This window comes from Anoplolepis gracilipes, chromosome 9, assembly GCF_047496725.1.
Source record: "Anoplolepis gracilipes chromosome 9, ASM4749672v1, whole genome shotgun sequence".
NCBI classification, from domain to species: domain Eukaryota; kingdom Metazoa; phylum Arthropoda; class Insecta; order Hymenoptera; family Formicidae; genus Anoplolepis; species Anoplolepis gracilipes.
Window position 1 is genome coordinate 7,711,371 of NC_132978.1, and position 26,142 is coordinate 7,737,512.

General features: G+C 38.2%; 1 protein-coding gene and 1 long non-coding RNA gene across 4 annotated transcripts in view; one reads left to right on the plus strand and one right to left on the minus strand.

Annotated features, from left to right (window-relative positions):
- Positions 1-26,142, minus strand: part of LOC140669819 (uncharacterized) — a 223,338-nt gene that overhangs the window by 84,527 nt on the left and 112,669 nt on the right. The gene's annotated exons all lie outside the window — the stretch shown is intronic.
- The window catches only part of LOC140669810 (neural cell adhesion molecule 2), a 205,718-nt gene continuing 184,315 nt past the window's right edge, over positions 4,740-26,142 (plus strand). For both annotated transcript variants that reach the window (XR_012047411.1, XM_072899958.1), the window contains exon 1: positions 4,740-6,174. Coding sequence is in view for 1 of the 2 variants with exons in the window: in XM_072899958.1 (XP_072756059.1) it covers positions 6,051-6,174 (124 nt within the window). In the remaining variant the exon portion in view is untranslated. The remainder of the gene's footprint in view (positions 6,175-26,142) is intronic.

Genomic DNA, 26,142 nt, shown 5'->3' on the forward strand with positions numbered 1-26,142 from the left:
GGTACAATATTTGCCGTAATTTTATTCGGACGGGCTTCTCTATTATCCTACGCCACGATGCCTTACGCGCATAATCCATCTTCGGTTCATGGCTCGATCGTGCGTATCGATTCATTACGAAATTTCTAAGGAGCATTAGGTTGTATCTTCGTCACCGCGACCGTCATATTTCCCACGCTCAAATTCCTGATCCGATTTGCGAATTGGCACTGAAGCGTGCGACATAAATGATATTATTAAATCAAAAGCGCGCCGCGAAAGCAAATAAGATATTTCTTTTTTTTTATAATCGATGTGATAAAATAATTAAACGTAACATTTTAATTTTTATATCAAAAGAAAAAATCAACGACGTCATTGTAGTAAAGAAACTCTTAACGTATCAGGAGACATATTCTCTATACACCCGAGGTAATATACATTGAATAGTAAAGACATTATACAGGCGATATTATAGTCACCCGACGCAAGAGCCGTATGCGAATATATCACGTGTCTTGAACCTGGAAATGCATCGTGGCCTCAAAAAAGGAGGATTTAGAGCGCTAACGAGATTCCGCGGTTCTCATTGACGTGCACAGCGGGACGCATTGTTTCCTCCTGGGCATCTCGCCGGCGTATGTATCTCTCGAGTTTGCTATATTTATGTATCTTTCTCTCTCTGTCTCTCTCTCTCTCTCTCTCTCTCTCTCTCTCTCTCTCTCTTTCTCCGTCTCTCTATGCATGCGCAACGCCTATTATTATCGCTTAACGACGAAGTGGAGAGCTCTCCCGTGCTGCGCTTTCCCTTGGTCTCACCGGTAGCGTAGCTGCCACACGTAACATTTATCCGCGAAAAGCGAGCGAACGTGCTTCCCCGTGGTAAAACGCTTTTCGATAATAATGTCATCGGACGAATGCGTCGACGACATAAATGTGCGTGGACGACACGAAGCGATGATAATGCGGCGTAACGCTCGGTATATGTATTATATGCATCGAGTGCGAGAGAGAATAAAGTCCGGTTACTAATCCTACGCTAATCTGTGCAGTAAACAAAATCTCTGTTTGTCTCTCTCCTTCTTTCTCTCTCTCTCTCTCTCTCTCTCTCTCTCTCTCTCTCTCTCTCTCTCTCTCTTTTTTCCTCACACTGTATCGTTTTCGCGTCCGTATGACAGAATTTAATAGCTCGATATGGCGTGAGTCCATTAACTGTAGAGTTTCGCAAATTGAAGCGTACTTGGAGCGCGCACGACTCAAGCCTTCACTAATCCATTAGTAACACATATTGAGAATTGTTCAGGGAAAAAATTGGTAAAAATTTCTCTATCTCCATTCTCTATCATTTATAGTCTATACAGAAGTGCCTTTCCTCTCTGTCTCTGTCTCTTTTTCTCTCTGCACACGTACCGTACACAAATCGATTCGCACGACTTGACTGTAATTCACAAATCATCGAGACGTAAAAAATTGGACCGAGTTCCATCGTTTGTTAATATCGTTTACCATCGGAGTAGCAAACACATTGCGCTTTCCCTTGGGCAATATATCGTATACACGGGATGTGTTTGGCGCAGCACTACAGCTTAAATCCAATTTCTTTCGCATCAAATTTTCATGCCATATTATATAGAAAGATTCTCTCTACACTCTACCACGAGGAATCCATTTGCGAAAAATTGAATCTAAGACGTTTTGCCCGCATACCGAATATTCGTACCCATCTGTGGAATTCAAATAACTGTTGTAGTCTACGAAGTCTGTTCGCAAACAGGAAATGCGTCGGGAATACTGTACCTACAATTACCCTTAAGACTCTCGTTGCGTGTAATCTAGTAATTCCATATTATTTCTGTAAAAATGCATAAAATTTTGGAAAATTCTCGATTTGATTATGAATATTTATTTATTACACGTTTGAACAAATCAATCAAATTAGCGCAATTAAATAACGGACAATAAAAAAAATAGTTTTAGACAGACCTCAGACAGTAATTCAATATTTGCTATGCAATGAAAACATTTGTAAATAAATGCAAAACATATCCGTGACAAAGTGCTATGCTCGTTCTACGTATACTTTCTTGCACATAAGAAGTTCAATTTTGTTCTTCAACCTCAACGGTTTTTACCTTCTCTTAAGGAGTTAAATGTATCTAGGACAGTCAAATGGAAAAAAAAGAAGCTGCCAATGGTATATCGTCTATGTATCGATAATAAAAAAATAAGATAAACAGTAACCTCGAAATTGCTCTCTCTAAAAATTTCTTCGGGCATTTGTCATGCATACTTTTCCGGCAAAAAATTTTCCCAGGGTCTGTCATGCATACCCCTTCAATAAAAATTTCTCCGGGGGTTTGTCATGTCCTCTCCCCCGCCCTCCCCGTAATTGAAGAAATGGGAAATTTAAATCTGTTGCAAGACAAACGTAAGACGCTGCAAATAATTTGATGGGCATCATTTCTTGGCGCAGCTTTTTTAGCAATGGAAAGAAAACGAATCGCAATAGCAATTATTATCCGAGTCGCTTCTTGTAATATCGTTGTAATGGAATCATATATTGTTACGCGTAATAATTATATTTCCGAAATATAATGTACATAATTTAGATTTTATTTCGTGCATCTCACATGGGACGTACGCGAAATTTCCTACCGATGTATTTTGCGTACCATATCTTTTATGATACATTCGTATTATATCAATTTTAATAGATTAATGTTTGGTTATTAAACAATTTAATAACAGCTATTATCATGCTCGTGATTTATTTTTCACATAATTCAATCTGTTTAAAATACCTAATATTTTTTATTCTCAAAAATAATTCGATTTTTAATCTCAGACAATGTAACGTAATGAAAATATGCACATTCCTTGATGGTAACAAATTCCAATCTTCTTTACACAGCCACAGTATCTCTTTTTTTCGAGAATTTCTTGCTACACGCAGGAATTCCGGGCGACATTGCAGAAGAGTCATCTTAAAAGAGAAAAAGAGAGAGAGAGAAAGAGAGAGCAAAGAGAGCAAAGATTAACGAGTAAAGAGAAGAAAGCATAAAGAATGATAAAAAAGATATGCAGAAAGAGAAAAATAATTATATATCTCATTCCTTCTCAAATGCGCCAATTTTAATTATCTTTTTTTTATTACGTTCTTTCTCTCTCATATTTGCCAAAAAATAGTCTTTTTGTTAACCTTTATATTTATTTATATTTATTTTATGTATATATATATATAGGAATTTTTGTGAAAAAAGATATATATATATATATATCAATTCTTTTTCACAAAAATTCCTAAATATTTTATAGGTTTATATGAATCTTTCAAAAAAGAGACACACATATAGTAATAAACTGGGAAATTTTTCATAAAATGTTTTATATTGTTTGAAAGAGAGAGAGAGAGAGAGAGAGAGAGAGAGAGGAAGAGAGAGGGAGAGAGATAATATATTCATAAATCTTATTTTTCTAAAAATTTTAAACAATATAAAAAAGCAAAACTTAAATAAGCGCGATATATGTATTATATAATATTAAAGACATACTACATTTGTTTGCGATTGAAATTGCGTTGAAAGTAATGACGTATTTGAAAAGAGTAGTAATGAAGAGGATTAGCGTGCAGTGCTAGCGAACATCCGATAATCCGCAAATCTCGATAAAAGATATAAAATTAACCAAAGTCCTGGTCCTTTTCATCTCTATTCGTAGATTCGATACGCGCACGTTTTCCTTTGAAAAACTTTCTGTATTAGACCGACTTTCGTATCGAACGCCTACTATAGAGCGAAATGTAAAAAGATGAAGATGCAAATGAAAAACGAAGGCAAAGATTATTATGAGTAACAAAGAAAAGAAATGGAATATTATGTAAGCCGGTATGGAGATTCAGTAAGATACAGAAAGCTAAATTTACTTGTTGCAATTTTACAAATGAAATATTACTATACATGCATCTGGATCATAGGTATGTTGCACATATAATTAGAAATGACACAGATTCGATAATTTCGTCTCGTCTCTGGATATCCAATTAAGAATGCTTTCTTTCTTAAATCTTAAGAAATAAGGAAAAGATATTTTTTATGACGTTGCCAGAAAATAAAATACAGACAGCAGACAGAGTGCAAGAGTCGGATGCAGCGAAAAAAAAATTACAGTCGCATCCAATTTTGTTTATAATGAACCGTCGTCGAGCGCGCACTTGGCTCCAAACGATGTTGCAAATTTACCCACATTCAAAATCAACCTAAGATTCCCTTTCGTTCGCATTCGTCCAACGTATCACTCGAGTTCTCAACAAGCTTATACTTCGATTTCGATTCACGGGAAAAAATGCAACAAGAGAAAAAAGAAAGAATACCCAGGTAGCACTGTTCGTTTTATAAACGTTTTCTAAACGTATCTAATACGAAAAGATACGTTTAGAAAACGTTATGAAACGTTTATTAAACGAACATGTGCTACTTGGGTATGCTTCATTATTCTGGAGCAAGCATAGCACGGTTTAAACCTAATAAAAAAGTAAGATAAAAATGTAAGAATAATATTACAATAGAGGAATGAATGAGATATTAAATGGTTGTAAAAGATACAAGATAAACTTACATGTTCGATAAAAAAAAATATCAACATCGACGTACGACTATAAGTATAATAATAGACAGCTTGAAATCACTAGAAAATCAGAACATTTCACCTAAAAGAGAAAATTAATTACATCAATCGAGATGAAAAGAAGGTGACAAAAAAAGAGAGGAGACAGAAGCAAGAGACTTGTGACGAGCGCAAGCAACGGTAGCAGCAACTACGAGGAGGAAGCGGCGCGTGCCACCAAGTGGAGGCAGAAAGAGGTCCAGAGACATCGGTCCGCGTTCAATACGCATGCGAGGTAAAGCGTGTGCGCGGGCGCGTACACGGACCTCTTTTCGATCGAGGGTGTCGGTGGTGGCGGCGGCGGCGGCGGCGGCAGCGGCGACGGTGGTGGCGGTGGCGACGGCAGCAGCGGCGACGGCGACGACGACGACGGCAACGACCCCACGACGTCGACGTCGGCTGGCTCGCGGCGGCGGCAACGACGCATCGGTGGCGGCACCAGCGGCAGCCGCAGCAGGTGAGAGCGGCGGTGTGCGGCGGCCGCGCACGGTTCGGCCCCCGATACAGTCGTGGAGGGAGTGCGAAATCACGCTGACGCCGTGAGTGGCGCGCATCACGTCGTCGTGCTTGAAGCGCTCAAACGTGCCGATCGAACGTGTCATCGAGGACGCGAGTGAAACGGGCAAATTAAAAAAAAAAAAAAAAAAAAAGAAAAAAAAGCACGAGAGAAAAGTTGTTATAAAAGAGTGAGAGTTGCCAAAGATCTTCCGAAGGGGTGAAAAAGAAAAAAAAAGAATCGATAGTGCGAAAAGAAACTTTGATATTGTGCAAAAAAAAAAAAAAGAGAACAAATAAAAAAGAAAGTTGGTGCGAAAAAAAATGGAAAGTAAAAAGGTGTGAAAAACAAAGTATGGTTTAATAGAAAAAAAGGTTAAAAAAGTGCTAAAGAGAAAGAGAGAAGAAATGATAACGCGCGCAAATCTCTGGATATATTGCGAGTAAATTGACGATGTGATTTCGCGACGCGGAGAACTATTACGTAGTGCACGCGATCACTGTATCCGCTTTCCGATTAAGAGCCTCCAGAGCCGGTCTTCGGAGTCTCTCGAGAGCTTCCGAAATAATCCAGTGGTCCAGCGCAGCCTCCTCCAGCGCCGTGTGTCTCTCGCGCGTCGTGGATTCGTTGATCCGATCAGTACTCGCGCGCGATCCGTCCGAACAACCCCGGTTGGCCTCTCTCGTCTCATCTGCGAAAATTCGTCGCGGACGAGGAGGATGCGCGAATATCGTGTGCACGATAATCGGCAACCACGTCGTCCGGATTCCGGACTTGACTAGACCTCTCCAAAGAGTGAAGAGGAATCCGTGTGGATCAGTGTGCGTTTACGAACAGTGCGGGTGGATGTACATCGACGACGTACCTTGGTGATCGGAGTTGCTATGATCGTGCCGCGTCACGTGGAACGATCATGATTTACTTTAGGCCACACGACGGGAGGAGTCTACGGTACAACGCGAACGCGAGACACTTGAATGTGCTCGTCGTGCCGCTCTTTCCGCTCTGGATTATTGGCGCATTCTGCGTGAAGGACAGTAAGTGGCTGTTGAATTTGTTGTTGTGTTTTATCGTATTTGCGCGAGCTCGAGCGGAATCGCGACTCGACCTGATTCTCGCTTTTCCCTCCGACCGTTCATCAACTTTCCACCTACTCGCTTAACAACTCGCTTAAAACATAATCGAGTTAGGCGGTAGTTTTGCAAGGTGTTAAGTACTTGCTTTTGAAAAAAAATCTATTTCTTATGAAGTAGATATTAAAAATTCGATTTATACCTAACCACATTAATTTATAATTAAATCGAATGAATAGTCATTAAAGTTATTTTTTTATTCTAATAAAGATAATAGTAAAGGCCTTGATATTTTAGCTTGAAGTGAAACATTCTTTACATATCAAACGACCTACTCTCACAGATGTATCCTACATTTCATTGAAAGTTGAGTTGCAATATTTCATTAAACCGCAATGAAGTATTCGAAGTTGAAACAATGAGGCATGCATAACAAATTTCATCGAGTAACTCTTTCGTCCATCACGTTGAATTATCGCGTATAAACGATGTTTTGCACCAAACGGCGTCGCAGCGGACCACAGTCAAACCGGGACGCGCTTAGGAATATTTTAACACTGACGGATCAAAGGCGCTCTTCCCTTTGACCATAGCCGCTTTCGTAGCCAACCGTGCCGTCAATGGCTAGCTGTGTTTGTATATCGGTGACACTGCGGCTCGTTAATCACCACCACTTACTTCGCCATTCCCATTGGTCATCCGCAAATACGATACGCGCGACACGCTATCTGTCCGTCGTGGCCCTTTAAAAATGAGATATGTTTGGCTCATCATTACGTGAGACGGCAAACGGTTAATTGTAAGATGTAGACGGATAAAAAGGCAGAAAGGAGAAAAAAAGAATTGTCATCGAAAACGCAGCGAATTGTGGAAGAATCGCGAACAAAGGTCGCGCAACGACCACGATTCCAGAATGCGACGAGACGAAGCAAGTTTGACGAGCGCGAGCGCGAAACTGTGCCGAATTAAACTTCGCTCCTTGTCATGCAACTCTATTGTCTCGCAGATGAAGATACTCATGGGAGAGTAAAATCTCTCGGTTTAATCCCGACGAGGGAAAGAGATCTCATTTCTCGCCATACGCTTGCAAAGCTATTGCTGTGTATCACCTCTGTGGCACGCGACGCGAGATTGATCGAATAATTATCGCAACAAACCGGAAAAGTTTTTCGCCACGTTATCGCAGTGGCTGCACGGAAGAAAGTTGATAATTTCTCGTCGACCCGAAGTATTTCACTGGAATGAAAGATATTAGTGCGCTCCATAGTACGCGACGAAGGTGTTAATGACATCTAAGTGTGGTCGAGGGATGCTTGAAAGACTCTCACTAGATTGTCGTGATAATCTTAACGGCTTCACTATTCAAATTTCCTCTACTGTATAATTTCAAATAGCGACTTGGAGGGAATGTTGAAAATTAATTAAGATACTTATATGTAACGTCTTCCTTTGATATGTTTACTTAAATCGAGTTGGAATAAATCGCTATAGGTATAATGTAAATTGTACATAATATAACAATAATGTTTTTCGAAAATTTTTCATTATAAAATTGCAAATTTGATGATTAATTAAATAGTTAATTGTCGAAATCTTCAGAAAACTACATTTTTATCATAAAATCAGGTAAATTCTTATGAATCAGATTATCGGTAATTTATATTATATTGCACGTATCTTTTCGTTATAAAAATATGAAAGGCTCGTTGTAGATAACTAGAAAGACTACAATGAATTGCCGGTTGAAGCTGAATGTGGTATTTGCACGCACACTTAGATCGCGTCAAAGATAAATTTCTATTTTATTATACCATTCACTTAACGGAAGCGAATCGACTGTAGTCGGTTTCCGGATGAAACGTTAGAACCTTGGCATGCGAGGATGACCGAGCGGACGATTGGCTACTCTTAGTTGGTATTCAGTTGATTCCTTCGACCGAATATATAAGCGTGCATTGCCGCTTACAAAGGAACGTAGCCGGCGAACAGCATTATTCGACGCACGAGATGTTCCGTTTTAGCAAGCAGTGTCGACAAGGCTATAGACAAACGGCTATAGCGAAGCGCGGAATTCCAAAGAGTCGAGGAAATCTCGTTTCCATTGTTTGTAATCAAGATTTAATATTGATACGATTTTCTCCATCGATGCGCGAAAATAATATCGAAAGTTTCGAATTATCCGTTGAGTGTATTGCGCGACTTTCAATAATATCATTCTGTAACGTTTATAACTCAAATTACGTAATTAACGAAGAATATAATTTAAAAAAAATATTTTATTAATGTTCTAAAATATGTTTTAAATGATTCCGCGTTTGCGGAACAAATTTTTCGAGATTCTAAAATCTCCTTCGGGGATTCCTGGCAGTAGAGAATTTTGTCCGTTTAAAACTCGTTTATTTCATTGAATTTTTCGTAATAAGAGTCTTGAATATGATTCATACACGTACAGCAGTATTTCATTATTCACATTAGTTCGCAAAAGTGTTATCGATAAAAATTATCTGTTAGCTATAAAAATTATTTTATTATCTGTTGTTATTAATTAATTTTGCACATTGCTGTCAACCAAGAGTAAAAATAATTTCAATTTAATAAGTAATTCAGTATATCTGCCCTCAATTAGTCTTGTCATACTCAATGATTGGTTTCGTTGATGTATACATACATGGTAACGTACGCGTAAACATACATCAAAGTGCACGGCGTGTCGTACGCGTTAATATCTCACAGCATCGAGACGAATGATAAATTTGGTCAGGTTTATTTACCGTCGGTGATGATTAATTCCAGTGGATCGAAATTCGCTGAAATAGCAACAGAGAATACTACCCGGTCTTTTTTCTCCCTCCTGATTCACACTTTGTCATAAGTCAAAAAGTTACGACAAGCTCGCGTTACACGTTTATCATCGCTAACAGTTCTCGCAACTCATCATACAGACGGATCATGTCACGCCAGGGCGTCATGCCGGTGTTACCAGTATACTGCAGCAGCAGTAGCAGTTCATCCTCTCGACAAACAGATTCCCATCTAGCCGCTACCATACGCCCCACCGAATTTTAAACCGAGCTTAGCTTAACCTGCCGCCAGACCAAATACACCGTAAAGTCGATCCTTGGTTTAACGTCACGCTGAAAGAATGCTTTCTAAAACACTTTCGGCGAATCCCCTACGTGCTCGAGAAAACAGCCAGCTTGATGATCGATAGTGCGCTCGCGCGCGTGCAGGAGCGTTCCCATTCTTACGCTCTAATTCTACGCCAAGATGCCTCCACGCCACGTTGTAGATTTTTGTTCCTCTACGAGTTTCCCATTTCATTACATATTTTCTTGAGCCGGACGTGCCATGTGAAGCTGCTTTCCGTTTTTTCGCACGAACTGACTGCTCTAATTTGTTTTCGTGAGATATATTCGATACAAATGTATACATCTTTGTTTAAAAGCGTAAAAGCAAAAATAATACGATGTAAATTGACGAAACTTGGGCAAAACCAATGGCAAAAGTTGAAACATTTTCGTTTTTATTACATATGCCGAGTTGTGCTCTGTGTACAGCATTTGTACGAAATTTTCGATTCCGTTTTTAGATAGCAATTCTGCTCCGTATATTGCTTTTTTGCGCAGCACGTTTGAGCGAGATGAACATTCTGCTCTTTCGTAATCGCTCAATACGATTATCAATGTCGTTGTCTCTTTACGTGATACAAATTTTTTTTTCTACAAGCGATAACAAAATAAACGTATAATTTGTTGAAATTGGAGTAGATTGCTCGGATTTATCTGTCAATCACGTTTCTTTCACAATTCACGTTCATTAGAAAAAAAAAAAAAAAAAAATGTCGATTATATACATTTACGCGATCGAAGCCTCTATTTCGTGGCACAATTATACAACTAAAGCATTTACACAAATGTATAAAACTTCGGACACGTAAGAATTCTTTCTTGGAAGGAAATTTTTCTTTCGTTGCATTTATAGCCTTCTTTTCTAGCACGAAAAACTACTTCAACAGATTATGCGAGATTAAGATCGCATCGAAAATACCGGGACGTGTTCTTAACGTACGATTACACGTTATCGGCCAGGCGGTCAGCCGTTAATCGAGCACCTGTCGAAATTCGCGTAACGTGGTCCTCGGAATGAAATATAGGACATTTCTTTCTACATCTATATCGGCCGCGATGATAAGTTTCTCGTGGGCGGTGGACATTTCTAGCGAGGTCGGCGACTCACGGGAACTTTCGACTGTTGGAACAGTCTCACTGGCTTCTCCGTGGGATTTGCGCCGGATCAAGCCCAATCTCTCTTGAATTTTAATGACGCCAGCCGGACGGGTACGCTATTGTATGTATATACGTGCGATTTTAAGCGCGTGCGGTTTGACTGACTCTTCTATATCAATCGTATATTTTATTCGTTTCCTTTATGGAGTGAGATTCTTGAAAAATGTAGACACAGCTTGTTGTAAACATACATTATTATTTAAATTATATCGACGTGAAATGTAGGTATCGAGGTTTTATTTCTTGCATACGCGCGATTTTTACGTTTTTTCGTTGGGATTATTAGCGTACTGCGCTTTTAATTAATTCTCACGTCAAAATCAAAGCAAACCCTGTTCTATGAAATTAAATTCGTGACCTGCTGTATTAAAAATATGAACCGAGTAATTTAATTAGAAGAATGATGAAAGTAATAAGTTTTCTGATGTGTATATCACGAATGGTATATTCGAGATATTTTAACCAACTAATTGGCATATACAAAATTCCTGCTCTGAAAATATAATGAAAATTGGTAACATTGATATTAACGCCAAATGTGAAAGTTCATTTAATCACATATGGGTCATTTTGACATTTTAAATATCGATATTTTAACAATAGATAATCCCCGTTTTAATTAATAAAAAAATGTTTAAAATTTATTTTTTAACTTTTGTTGAACAAATTGTTTTCCACTTATGTCAAGAAATATATGTAAATTTGTGTAGATTTTTTTTAAGCATAAGACCAGAAACAAAGCAAAAAAAAAAAATGTAACGTGCAAGCATTAACAAATAGAGAGAGAGAGAGAGAGAGAGAGAGAGAAAGATATTGAAAATTTTTTTCAATTTCACACACACACACAGAAAATTGGTACTCGTTGTGAGATTGACGAGCCGACCATACCATTGTTGTATTCTATTTGATCACGTTGTCATTTTTCAGGTTGAAAATTGTGATTCGTTACTACATACAATGCAATCAATAAAGCCATTACTTATGCATCAATACCATATTTGCAAATCGCGCGTATTGAACCTGTCAGTAAAAATAGTTTCGGCAATTTTTGTCAATTCAGAAACTTTCAACGCATGAAATTTACTTTACCGGTTTCTAAACCGATAACGTAAGATGTCTGATTGTATCACGTCGCCAGCAACGTACGGTTGAACTCGCGTCGTGCATGGAAAGCGTGGAAGTCGATTAATCGACCTCATGCATGTCGGCAGCGCCGGCGAGAAAACTGTCAAGTTGAAACGTTATCACCGTCAGCCGCAGTGGCCATAAAAATTAGTTTTATATGGAGTTATCGATTTTCCATCGTAGCACGGACGACATCTTTATTATGGTAAGGGCCCGGCATGCTTGCACTGGGGTTATGGATGTAAAAAATTGTTTAAGCCCGTCGTGTGTCACGGAACGAAATTCACGGGCGCGTTATTTTTTTATTGCACTCGTTGAAATTCAATGCGCAGCGCAGCATAGTGACACTTGGCTCGCGCGCGCACACACACAATGTATACCTGTACAATATTAAAATTATCATTCTTATTGTATATTGTATATAAAAAGAAAGAAAGACAAATTTTCTTCAGCTCGAATCTAGATACCGCAGAAACAAAAGATAATTTTAGTTTTCATATATTTTATTAATCTCGTAAGTGAATTTATAACCGCGTATGGCATATCAATGCCAATTGAAGAGAACAATTACGCTGCCTGCATCGAAATACGCATTTGCACATGTGCATTTTGGATTCACCGGTCCGGATTCAGATGTATTCAGCTGCAACACGAAGTGCTCTTAAAATCGGCCTATGGATCTCGTGGTGCACGTGGTTAATGTATCGGATCTGCATGTGATATCGGATTTTAGGTCGATTGCTGATATCAAATCTGCGTGAGCGCGCACGACATCAAAATCGATTAATCGACACCATGTACGACATCGTCGACTACAACGACCCCGGTTTTACGATCAGCGCAACCGAGCGGTCTCTTCACCGAAGAATATCTTAGGTGTCGCATCCGCGCGTCATCGCCGCGCTACTCGCGAACGTGATAACGGGGCGGATAATTTCTCGTCGTACGATATCGCGAACGTTATCGTCGCAATATTCACCCGACGATCGGAATAACTCGAATCATCATCGTTTACGAGCCCGCTCGTCGTAACAACACATGATTTTGGAGTGGAGTATCTCACGGTCTACTGCTCTGAGATCTCGTAATATGTCAGAACAATTCTCTTTCGAGATGCGCGTCTCTCGCGTGACACGCGTTATTCACGCGTTCGTAATTTTCACCAGCGTTCTCCCAGCGATCTCACGCTAATAAATTTTACAACTGCTTATACAGTATTATCCGGGAAGGAGATAATGCAAATGGGCCTCAAATTGCGAATCGCCCATCGGTATATTGCAAAACGTTATTAAATTCTCCGCGTCTAACTTTCGATAACTTCATTTAAAACTCTGTAATCGTTTAATGCCTGTGTTATCTACTAGTTATTGAGTTAAGATACTTTCACGAATGGATGCTCGCTGGTTATCTGTCGACGACTATATGGTCAAAATCGATCGAGGTCGGAATAGTGTATGTGTCATTTAACACAATCAGAAAGATGATTATTATAATATGCAACTAAAGGGAAATATATATTAGAAGAGAAAAATTATAAGCATGAACGGGATAATTATTACGAAAATTAAGAATTACTTTAGGAAATAATTAAAATAATTAGTAAATGGCTCAATAATTAAATAAATAATGATATAATACTAGAGGCGTAAAAGAGCCGAATATAACAATGTAATTTAAATTAAATTAATAATTAAATAATTGATTGTTACATCAATAAACGACAAATTATAAATTTGGTATAATAATACTTTAGGAAATGTTAATATTGCATTCAAGTCTGCAAAAAGTGCAATATACGAAAAAATATGTACACTCCTTTTACTCGGAACACAACTTTGAGATGTTTTTTCACAATTATAAGTATGAAGTTTAGTTGATAGAATTGTCTGCCACAATAAGCACGTTGCTGGCGCTGCAATTAAGCGAATTAACCCGTAACATGTCGAGGGAAAACTAAGTTCTCGCATACGCGCGTTATATGCCCGATTGTTAATATGCGATAATGTCGTTTTGGCAACCTCAATGATTGTAACAACCATTCTCAGCACATTAATGTCTTTTATAGTTGGGTAAAGTATTTGCCGTCATCATGAGTGAAATGGTTTTGAAATTAACTCGTAATACGACGAGAAATTCAATAACTTCTCATCGACGCGCTAAACTACTCTCGCCGAGTTCTTCACTACTTTCACTAATTTCATTTAAACAATCGTAGCTTCATCTCTGCGTCGGATAATTGCTGCAATTGCACGCGCTGACAATTCTCTCCGCCGTAATTTTATAAAAATCTATCCAACTGTAAATTTATATTTTATTGACAATGTGACAATTTAGCGCGCTATATATTACGTTAATCATACAATTAATCATTCCGCTTAATGGGAATCAAAAGCTCAATAATAAAAATACTTATCTATAAATATCATAAAAGTTTCGAGAAGATCATTAACGCGAATGTGTTAAGTGGCGATTAAGTCTCAACGATTCAGCGCACGCTCGCATGTCATATATATCTCTCTTTATAACTTCTATTAATATATTATACCAAAATTATAACAGGGAGGAGAAAGCAGGTAACGATGAGGATATAGAGTGTCGCGTAATTGGAACGTAATTGGTATCGGAGCATGCCACGCAACGCGGACTTCTATCGAACGTATGAAATCCTGCCAATACACTTTATTGCTCGCTAATTATTATACGTAATTAATGAGCGCTTGGGGAAAATGCTGCACGGACAGTTAACGATTTCGCAAACTCACACCCGGTGTTCCTTGTGATACATCGACATGTGATGGCACGTAATGCAACGTATATATTTATTATCATCGTATCTCACAATCAAAATGTTCGCCTCGACTCATTTTTAGTCTAATTTAATCAAACGCGCAACTGTTCAATAATAACTAAAGTACCGCAAGATTCTCTTTCAAGTCAGATTTTATCGCTGCTGATAATAAATCAAACGCGACGTAGAGAGAGCTGCGAGGCATAAAAAATGCATTTACTCTTAAAAGAGGGATGAATACTTTCTCAACGGGCTGATAGAACATTATAAGAGAGAGAAAGAGAGAGAGAGAGAGAGAGAGAGAGAGAGAGAGAGAGAGAGAGAGAGAGAGAGAGAGAGAGAGAGAGAGAGAGAGAGAGAGGACGGTCGAACCCTCGACATCTCTCTATCCATCCATCAGCAACTTTTCATAAAACAATGTCCTCTTGCTCGCTCATGAGAGCGCTTTTAGCGGAAAGCTCCCTTAATCGCCAGATATAAAAGCGGGCCTAAATAGTTTGCCCAGGCACGTTGTAACCGTTGCTAATTTAGCGGCGTGGGCGCTGTCAGGCGATGAATATTACACGTCTGGCCGTGATCCAAATCTGGCGGCTGCGCACGATTACCCATGATGACCACGATGTTTGAACGATGAAAAAATTTTTTTTACAACCGTGTTCTCGTATAAAATATAGATATAAATAAAATATGCAGAATAAAATATAACATGTAAGAATGAAAAAATTGTTTTTATATAAAACTATTATATAACCTGACCTATTTAATTCTTTTGTTGTGAATCAAATCTGCTTCATTATTTCTTTTAATTATTATTATAACATTTTATTCTATCTTTAATTTTTATTGTGTTACTCTGTTTCTCATTGTGACAGTTACCATTTCTCAAGTAGTTCGAGTCAACAATTATATACACGCACTTTCAGTAGATGAAATTACCTCGCGTCAAAACATATTTACTACTATTTATTTGAGTGCTTTAGACATCCAATTGCTCCAGTGACACAGTAGAAGCGAGCGATTTTGCCACTTGAAGGCAACCGACGACGCGGAACTATCTAAGGTGGTGTGTTATCAATACTCTCGCAATTTCCGTATATTCGCTTACCTCAAAATCGGCGCTACTCTGGAGCGTGTTGAAGATAGCGAATGAGAATTTTCGTACAGTGTAATCAATTACATATGCTTTGTGCAACCCAAGCCTGCTAACATTACGTTTAGAGTATTTTGTTACACAATAGGTATTGTATATGTGGACTTTCTAGAAATATTCACGAATATGGTAAGCTTATGTTTTATCATTCGATCATATTATAATATATAATTTTCTGATATACAAACTTTATTACTAAAAATTATAAATTGATTTATTCAATCGATAAGGTTGCAAGGAATTTTTATATTTTTATTTTTTATGTTTGTAAATTAATCAAAACAAGATAATTTATTAATGTATTACGTAAAGAAATGAATTTTTAAGCACTTTACTATTTATTTGATTATTATTTAATATAAGAAATGAAGAGTATAATTCACACTTATCGCATCATTATTTAATATTTTCATAGTTTGCGAAAAGTGTATGAGGTCGTCATCCATCGATTCATCTCGATATAGAATTCTATCTTGGAAGCGTCGTAGCTTATACCCAACGTCAGTCACATTTCCCTTATCTCTCATCCGAGATCGCAAGTCAACGACAAGAGAGCGAGTTGCTACTCTTGGTATCGTCATATAAGCCGCCGATAATTCCAATCAGTCGCTTCCGGGAAACGTCACGGACGATCCGTCCCCGTTACTGACGCACACACGAACGTTCAACGACCCGTCGACGGGCGCGCTTATGTCACGCAGGGGAAAAGCGGTAGGTATCTCGCCGTAAGCCCTAATCTTGGCAATCTTCATATCCTGTAAGCACTCGAGAAGTCGGGGTTCGGGGGCCGTGAAAGATGCTTAGTCGGCTGATGCCGCTATCGCGTTACAGGTTGCGACGGCGGCCGCAGCAGCACGTTGTATTAGTTTGGAGCGTCCTTAAGCCAACCTTTACCCGCACCCTAGGCGAGCGTAAATTACGGATAAGAACAGGATGGGGTGCGCGCGCGCGTACGAGTTATCGTTGTGTCGTTCCCCTTTTACGAGCGTAGCACGCCTCTCGACGTGTCGCGTCGCGTCGCGTTTCATCTCACCTCGTCGTCTCGGTGTTGCCTCAACGTCGTCGAAACTTTTCGAAATCGTTTCCACAAGGATAAGAATCGGCTCTCGGGTCGTAAAACGTTATTGAATCTTCGGGCCTTTTCGAGCACCTCGAGGCTTCACAATGAGGCGACGAGCTGGGAATGACTGTGTACGCTCGGGGAAAAAAAGTAGAGGTAGTCGATTCAATTGAGATTTTATTAGAGCGACCGAAAATTTTGATTCCAAGTATTGTATGATTTTGATAGATGTGCGTTGCTGCAATCTCTCTCTCTTTTCGGAGAACTCTTCCGAAATTATTTTCTGCAACGTTGAACATGCGCGAGTCGCCTCTTTGGATCGTAAAATCTTATTCAATCTTTTCGAGCACACTGAAGCTCAAGATAAAGTCAACTGTAAAATTGGTACATCAGAGAAGCAAGCATTTGATTTAACAAAAGGATTTAATAATCTTGGAAACGTCAGAGCTTTATGTGTAATATGTGTTGTAAACAATTTTATGAATTTTTCTATTCGTGGCTGACCTAATTTGGCACAAAATATATAGACACAGTAAAAAAATAGATACGTAAAAAAGTATATCGCGATACGAAATAGTAGACACGCAAATGAAGTATACAATATAACAATAAAACTGCAATTTATCGTTTTTCGATCAATCCCGTCTCGCCGCGTGTATGATTTCGTATTTTTAAATCTGGAAATGTCTAACGCTACTTAATTGTTTGCTACCTTTATTTACTCGTGTTAGTCGTCCGTATTTAAAGATTCTTTCATACGAAATTGATGAAAGTTTCCAGGCAACGTGCAATTAACAAGGCGCAAAGATGGATATATGAGGATTCGGATGTAACGGCATCAACGCCCTGTATAATTAATAGAAGTACGGAATTGCCAGTTAGCACGCGACCAATCTTCCTTAACAAGCACGCATTACGATAATAGCCTCGTCTGAAGTCTTACTGCGGCCCCTAAGTATTCCTTGCAGTTGGAGGTAAAAGTTAGTACTAACCAGTGCCGCTATTAATGCGGCGGTAGTCGCTCTGCCATTCCTCGCCATGCTTAGCTAATGAGCCGAGCGCGTGTCCTGTACTTTCGATGAAAACGGAGTTAGTTCGTCGCAGAAGTCTCCCGCTACCGCCATTCAGCGGTGAGCGACGAGTTTTGAAAGTGAATTTACGTAAAGTTTGCGCGAGATTTCCGCGAGCGAAGGTCGCCGTAAGAAATCGTCGGAAGGAGCACTTTATCCAGCTCGCGAGATTCGCTTCGCTACTCGCTACTCGGTATGTACTTACGTTAACGTTTCCCTCGGAAGATCTATTACGATAATTCGTTTGTGTGTGTAATCGCGCGTCGGCGGTAATCGCGATAATTTCCGCCAGTCGTTTCCGTAGTGACTGTTTGCGGTTCGCAGAGAGAAATCGTCAGGAATACGTGACGTCTGGATGACGACGTGTTTTAGCGTACCATAAAAGTGGTTTTATTCATTTAATAGCATTAAAAATGCAGGTAACTTGAATATTCCCGTCGCGCAATAAAAAATAATTAAATCCGCGTCATTTATTTTTCTTCCGCGCGGCAAAATACATACCAGGGGATACCGCTTCGCGCCAAACAAAACGCAATTACGGCGATTTATACTCGTTCATGAAGTAACTGGCCGCATTGGGACATCAAAGCTTATTTGACCGGCGAAACGTTGACGGATTTACGAAACTGCGTTACCGTTTTGATATGGAGATTAATCTGGGCCGTGCATTTTCCGGGTCGCTAGATTGCCGCCTGCTGATTCGTACGCGAATTTCATAAGCAAATTTATGGAATCGCAAAGTTAGCGGCGCGATATATTTGCCGTGTTGAAAGTTTCCACAAAACATCATCAAGGACAATACTTACATTTTCAGTTGGAAATCCACTGACTATAATTTTCGTCGCGAGCGCGATATTCTATCCGCTATATTTCGCTGTTGCCGCTGTTTACCAGAACTGAAATGCAATTTGCGCTATATGAAAATGTAATTGTAGATCCGCGGATTATCTACGTGCGCGCGAAGCGCAGGTCTCTCGACGACGCTATTTTTCCTCTCTCTCTCTCTCTCTCTCTCTCTCTCAGACGAATGCTGGCTGTATTCCATCCTTCCTTACAGAGGTAAGAATATAATCCTTGATGAGGCTCGGTAATGAATTTATTCGCCGGCGCACGGAGGAGATTGTCGAAATGCACGTCTCTACTTTCGATGGAAATCGAATTAGCCGGCGCGGTGCGCTCGCACGTCGCAGGAGATAGTTCCGTTCGGTCACGAGTCCCTGCCCAGTTCTGCAAGTGAATTTGCGCAATCGCCAAGTTAGCCAAATGTTCCGCTCTTCGAGAACGGAAGAAATCGTCAAGAACCGTACTTAGCCTTCCGACGAACTCTGGCGACTCTGCTCGAAACTTTTTCGTAATCGAGTTAATTTCACAGCCGAGGCGTGATCTCGACCATTTCTCGCCGATATGCAATCGCTATTTGTTAAAAGTACATATCGTGCTCGTGCTGTTAAAAGTAGACATTGCACTCGTTCGATGCATATATATATATATAATATATATATATATATATATATACAAGACACGGAAATGAAAATGTTTTGTATAAAACACATATTCCAGCGAGAGATATTAAAAAAGTTTAATGAAATTACTATATTGCTTGTTATATTAATTCTTCAATGGTGAAAACAAATATATAGTATATCATAAAATTCAAATAATTTCTTTTTCGAGTATGATAGCTTTGCGTGTTGTAATTTTTTACGATAAATGTTTTTTGTGAAAATAAAATTTATTTTCTATGGAAAATATTTTTTTTTTTTTTTTGACAAATTTAATTTTTAATATTGCTTTTTAATATAATCTGAATAATGTAAACAAACACTAAAATGCAATATTATTTAAAAGAATATTTTAATATTCATAAATTGCATTTCGATTCACGTTATGTAATTTTAAAATAGAAAAATGTATAGTTTATCTATGCAATGCTTGGCACAACTACAATGACTTCATTCAATCGCCTGTTGATGCCGGTAGAAGTCAAATTAGCAAGGTCGTAACGAACGATAAGGTTACCTTCTACAGGCATACATGGCGTTTAAACAGCACGAGGACATCAGCCTGCATCTGCGAAGGCGTTGGTTAAGTGGCGTGGAGTGAAATGTAAACGCTACCATGGGTACTTCGAGGTCGTTTGCACCTTGTGTACCTTGCACCACCTCACTTTACAGGAACAATCATGTCACTCTCGTGTGATATCATAAGTGATACAGCTGCTAGATTTATAGAACTTGAAAAAAAAATTCTTTTCAACGGCAAATTTTTTATTGAGCTATTAATATTCTATAAAAGATTTTTTTAAGCATCAATATTGATTGCACTGATTAAAAGAGAATCTATTAATTTTCTTCTATTCTCGATAGTAGACTTTTTAAAAACGTTACGTAAATTTATTGTATTTTGAAGAAAAATAATTTTTCTATTCTTTCAAGCGTAAGATTATTTGAAAATTTTATTTTTAAACATTTTTATTGATATGATAAAGCATGAAAAATTGCATATTAGTCTTTATTTACGTCACTATATTTTTTTTTGTTAATGCCATTCAATAGACAGCATGTCAATAACATCGTTCAAAATAGAAACACTTTTCTAATTTTCTTTTTTTAAAACTCGCGATTATGTAATAATGTTTTTCGAAAAAAGAAAATAAATTTTTTTTTATCAGTTATCATAATTCTCAAGGCTTATTATACGTTTTACATGCATATCTAAGTTTAATATCACCGCTGCTTTAAGCGATAAATATGGTACACGGAAGATTATAAAATCTTAAATTTATCTTTAAGTACACTATAAACCGTTCTCCGTGCTCGCATCTTCTCCTCATTTTTTCATAACATAAAAAGAGCGGTCAATAATGTTGGGTTATTTCACGGTACAATATCTTACGCCTCCGTTGGCAAAATAATAAATTACAATATTGATACAATATTTGCATAACGAAGAAAAAATAAAGTCAATAAAATATTAAAATAATATTTTTTCTTTCTCAACAGAAAAAATGGAATTATATAACAATAATTCTTAATCCTTCATCTTTCAACACATTTATATTCTAAATTGTTATAAATAAATATTCGAATAACGATTCATGTAATTGGAGGTACATGCAGTTTTACATAACTCAAGAAGAAAGAGAATTAAAAATCGCGTTAGTAAAAATTATAGGTAGAAGGACAACTAAAGTGTCGACTTGAAGGTCGGTGGCAGCTGATCAGTGGTAGGAGGCTCTCACTATTTGCCGGGTGCAAGGACCTTTGCCGAGTAACCGACTCGACGAAAGGCCAGACGTCATGCCTGAGCGTGGGCGGTGTTTGTCAGCGGTCTAACGACATCGAGACTTTAACCTGCAAACGCCGTAGCTATGTAAGCTACATCGAGCGCAATGTAAACGTCGTGACAGCTACCGTTTTCAACTCGATTTCCTTTTTCTATTTCGTCTCTTTCTTTCTCCTCGCGAGCGAGCGATGCGCGTAAAACGGATTAGCGTTAAAGACGTGACGTAGCGATTCGCGTCTTTGAGCTTGAATTACGCAGGCTGACGGTTCTTTCTTTCTTTTATATGCGGACATTTTGGCGAGTGAAAAACGTGCACGTGCGGTGCATCGTATTTCGTCGAGCACGAAGCGAGCCGTTAGAACCAGCAGTCTCGAGAGTCGAGCGATGCAGGGGCGTGCACCTATGTAAATCACCGCTTGCTTTTGGCGATAAAACCCCGGTCGTACAAGGATTGTAATTATCGTCGGTATATCGCAATTTCAGTTGTCATCGATGAGCGATTGTTATTTACCAAATAGAATAAATAATGTGACTAAGTGACAGTATGTAGCAAAATTTGAGATTTATCATAACTTTGGGATAAACGTGACGTTACGATATTTTAGGATTAAAAATATATATGCAAGTAAGATGTGTTAGATATATATAATTGAGAAATTATTTGTTGATTTTTGTGTTTTTTGTGATATTTATGTTAAAAAGTGTTTACGATTGAGCAGTTTTTTTTTTATTAGCTTCATTATAAATATTTTAAAAAGAATTTTGTTATATTACTTTAACATCAGTGTCGCAACTACTTCAATTGCATCTGAAGTTGCAATTGTGATTTGTATTCTTGGTCAACCTAAAGAATAATTATTTAAGAGTTAATTAGAGTAGAGTTAATTATAGGCGATGGCTATAACAATTGAGTGAAATCAACGTTTGGCGCGAGCTCTCTCCAGTTTCTGTAAATAGCGCCGTCACTTGCAGCAATGCCGACCCGATGATATACATACAAGAGAAAGAGAAAGAGAAAGAGAGAGAGAGATAGAGAGACGGTAGCACGTTAAAAGAGACGGTACCGCGCGAGACGCAATTAGCATCTAGAATTACATAACGATTCTGCATCTCGCGCTTTTGTCATAGTCAAGCCAAACGAACGCACATCACAAAGGATGACGCGGCGGAATAGCGCATGGAAAGAGGGGAAAGAACGCTGGAGCTCAGAAAAGGAAAGATAGCAAAATATGCAGGCGCGAGCTGATGCAAGAGAATTCCCCTGAGTAAGTCGCGCGGGGCAAACACATTCCGAGCATCACGGAAGCAATGGACGCAGTGAAGTAACTAACAATTTTGCAGATGCCTCGTTGGTGGAGCGAAGAGAGACGAACAAAATAGGAGAGAAAAATAAGCAAGAATGAAAAAAGAAGAAAAACTATTTCAAACCTATTATTATATATTGTGTATATACTATATATATATATATATATATATATATATATATATATATATATATATTAGGTGAGTGCAAAAATATAATATATATTTATTTAAATACATATTATTATTATTATGTTGCTGACAGATATTCACGTATCTCAATTCGCGTTTAAGCAAAGGCGTAACGAGTAAGATAATCGACTATCCCGTTGTTTAAAATAAGGGTAAATAATGAACGATCCTATAAGTTGCCCTACGAACAACGGCCATTAAACGTTAGTTGCGCCACCGAATGCACCCTGCCTCGGCAAAGTAGCTGCTGCGCAACCGGAGAACGAAAGAATATTGGACACGGGCGTGTTGCATGCGCGTCCGTCGTTGATCACGTCTTAATGTCCGCGGTGCATGTGTTCCGGTTTGTGCACAGTCACGTTCGGGACAAGCCGCGTTAAAACTCGTGCTTAACTTCCGATACGTCGGCGACGTTAATCTCCGTTTCTACAGGCTGGATGCCCTGCTTGGCGGCCACCTGGTGCTTGCACGAAAGAGCGACTCTGAAGCATCGTGCGCGGTGATCGTGCCGCATCGTGCGGTCGGAAAGTGCTCGTTTGAATCGCTAATACGAAAGCGTATAACTATCTTGAGCAACTTTCTGCGGCAGCTATAAGATAATGAGAAAGAATTAATTTAAATTGATTCCTCTGCAGATTCTGGATTCTTTCAGATAGATTCAGATGCTGATTGAATCCATTTTTGTTGTTTTTTTTTCTATTCTTATCTATTATATTTTAATATAATAATTTCATTTGTGAGAATTTTTCTTTTGAATGCATAAAATAATTATCTAACATATTCGAAAAAATTGACTGTAAACTTACAGAAAGAAACTCGGCATTAAAATATCTATTTTCCGCACGAAAAAAAGGAAGAAAATATATTTAATTAGTGTAAACGAGACTCGCGCGTAGCGAATATTCTTAGTATCATAATAGCGAGCAGGACGAAGCGCGTTAGCACACAATGTTTCGTTCTTGCACCGCGAACGATGCAATTTTCTAGGTACGTAAGCTAGAATGCGTTTCGGTTGCCCGCCGTGCATTCACCGTGGGCCATAATTCCCCCGTGCGTATTAGCCCGACTTTAGCGCAGTCTGCATCTCTTGGCTATCAAGCGTATAATGTGGAAAATTAAAACGCGTCCGTGTGCGAGAGAGCGGGACTCTGTTCGAGAGACCGATCGATCCAATTTCAAGCGTCATCGTATAATTGTGCCGTCGTAACAATAGGTCCTTCCTCCATCGAACACCGCAAAGCACAACAAAGAGCGTCTAACCGCCGTCGATTCGTCTTTGATCGTAGATGTAAACGAGAGACGTGCGAGACGTCGAAGACGCCGGTTATCGGTACGCGTTACGTCGAAAGCAACCGCGGTTAAGAAACTTAAAGCACCGTGTATTTGCGATACGGCGGCATTGTATCGCGCACATAAGATCCGTGAAAGCAATTCTGCGGCATACGGTGTAAAATTTAGTTCAGCCCACGTTGCAGAATTAATTTACGCGCTCGCATCACCGTTGCCAAGCTAACGAATTGATTTCCATAATAAGTTAACATCTTTGTTATTTCATTGATGCTACAAAAATTGAATAGTATCATATATATATTTTATACAAGCAATTTTTTTTTTTAAATCATGTTAATACAGCGTTAATCTACCCAAGAGGTATTGCCATTTTTAAAAATCATTCTTTTTTATATTTCATGCAATAATAAAATTCGTGGTGTATTTATTTACTTCTAAATAATTTTTGATACACGAAAAAGAGACAAGATAATTTATAAGTAAGATTTCTGAAAATTCCTATTGTCTGTAATATTCTTTTGACATTTCTATGCATTTATATATAGTGTATCTTATTTATTATATATATTTGCTATTTACATTTTAAATTATTCCATCAAACATTTTTATTAAAATACATTGCATTTATCATTGTTCGAGATGAAAATTTATCCAAACAACATTGATTATAATATCCATTAAAAAAAAAAACAAGAAATTATCTTTCAATTTGTTTGTCTCAAATCGGAAGAATGTGTTAAAATGAATCCAAATATACTACGAGGCATATAATGTGCATATCGAATGCACGCGCGCGTAATTCCGTCCTGTTTTTTTTTTTTCTAGAATACATCTTGCAATTCTGCATTACGTTTTTACAGAAAATGTGGCAATTAGTTACTTGAGGATTGCAGGTTCTGAAATTGTCGGAGAAATGATTTGTGAAATCGTCAACGCGTTTTTATCGTCGGTCGACGACGACTGTGTGGGAGGGTTGACGACGAATTAAAACCTCGACCAGTTGGAGGGTCAAAACCACGAAAAGAGAGGATGTACGACCTGCCACGTTCCCACGAAGGATTTAAGCCGCTTTGTCGCCCATGCCATCCGTTGCTTAATTAATTTTTCATTCGCTTTGAATTCCCCGCTGTGCAGCGTATAACTGTATCTAACTCGGCCGCGCACGCAAAAGCATCATTACAAAGCGTCCGCACGAGAAACTGATTATTTTAATAAGAGCGCAATCCCGTCCCACGCATACGAAATGAATTATAAAATATCACGAAGGGCAACGTCTATTCTAATATACACTCAAAAAAATATTTTGCTAATGTAGATAGATTTCTAAATGTCTCAATTAAAATTTATCGCTACTTTTTGTATCTGTTGGAATATTGTTTGTCACGTATAGAATTTATAGCAGCAATATTCTAGCAATACCTCTAGAAAATTTAGATGCCATTGCCAAATATTAATCACAAATATAATTGTCCTTGACAATAGGCCTTAAAGATAGGCATCACAGAAAAATTTTCCGTCTAAAAAGATCATTTTTTTGAGTGTATAATAAGCTATGTCAGTCTCCTAATAAGAAAAACAATGCAACATATTGAAAGCATTTACAAATTATATAAATATAAGGGAAAAAGTTTAGTTGATAAAAAAAAGTGAAAAAAATAAATGTCACGAAGGAGAATTGTAATTAAATAGAATTTATATAACGATGAAAATGTGTCGTCGATTTGGTTTTTCTCTCACGTAGCCTAAAAATAGCGCGTAGGGATTTGATATCTATAGCATACATATAGTTACATTCTCTTTTATCTTATCGCGCGAATACACACCCATTTCCTCGCAATACATAGTATACAACGCGGTTTGCGCGTCCACACTGAGAAGCTTTTCAAGGAAAGATCGAACCGGGAAGTAAAGAAAGCGTGAGTGGTTTGAAATACAGTTTCTATGACCCTGCGAGATATAACAAGAAGAAGAAAAGGAAGAGGTTTTCTCGTTTCGGTGAGAAAGAAGCAAAAGTCACGTTCGATGGTTATAGCAAAAGTGGTGCTCGTCTGAAACAATGACGTAGGGATCGAACGGATAGTTCGCGGTTTTGAGTATGTGTAACTAATAATGTAAAATGTTATACCAACATTCGCAAATTTTGTACACGTTATATTATACTATTATGTATCTTAATATTAATTTAAAACTTGTCTTCTAATAACGAAAACGATTATGTAGATTGCAAGGATAAAAAATTGATACAATTAATATAACACCAAAGTAATAAATCTTTTATATCGTTATACTAATACAAATATAAAATAATTTTATGTTTATTGTAAGAAATTATACCGCGAGGTAAATGATAAGATATTCTAGTATTGATCGCTGGTACTTACAAT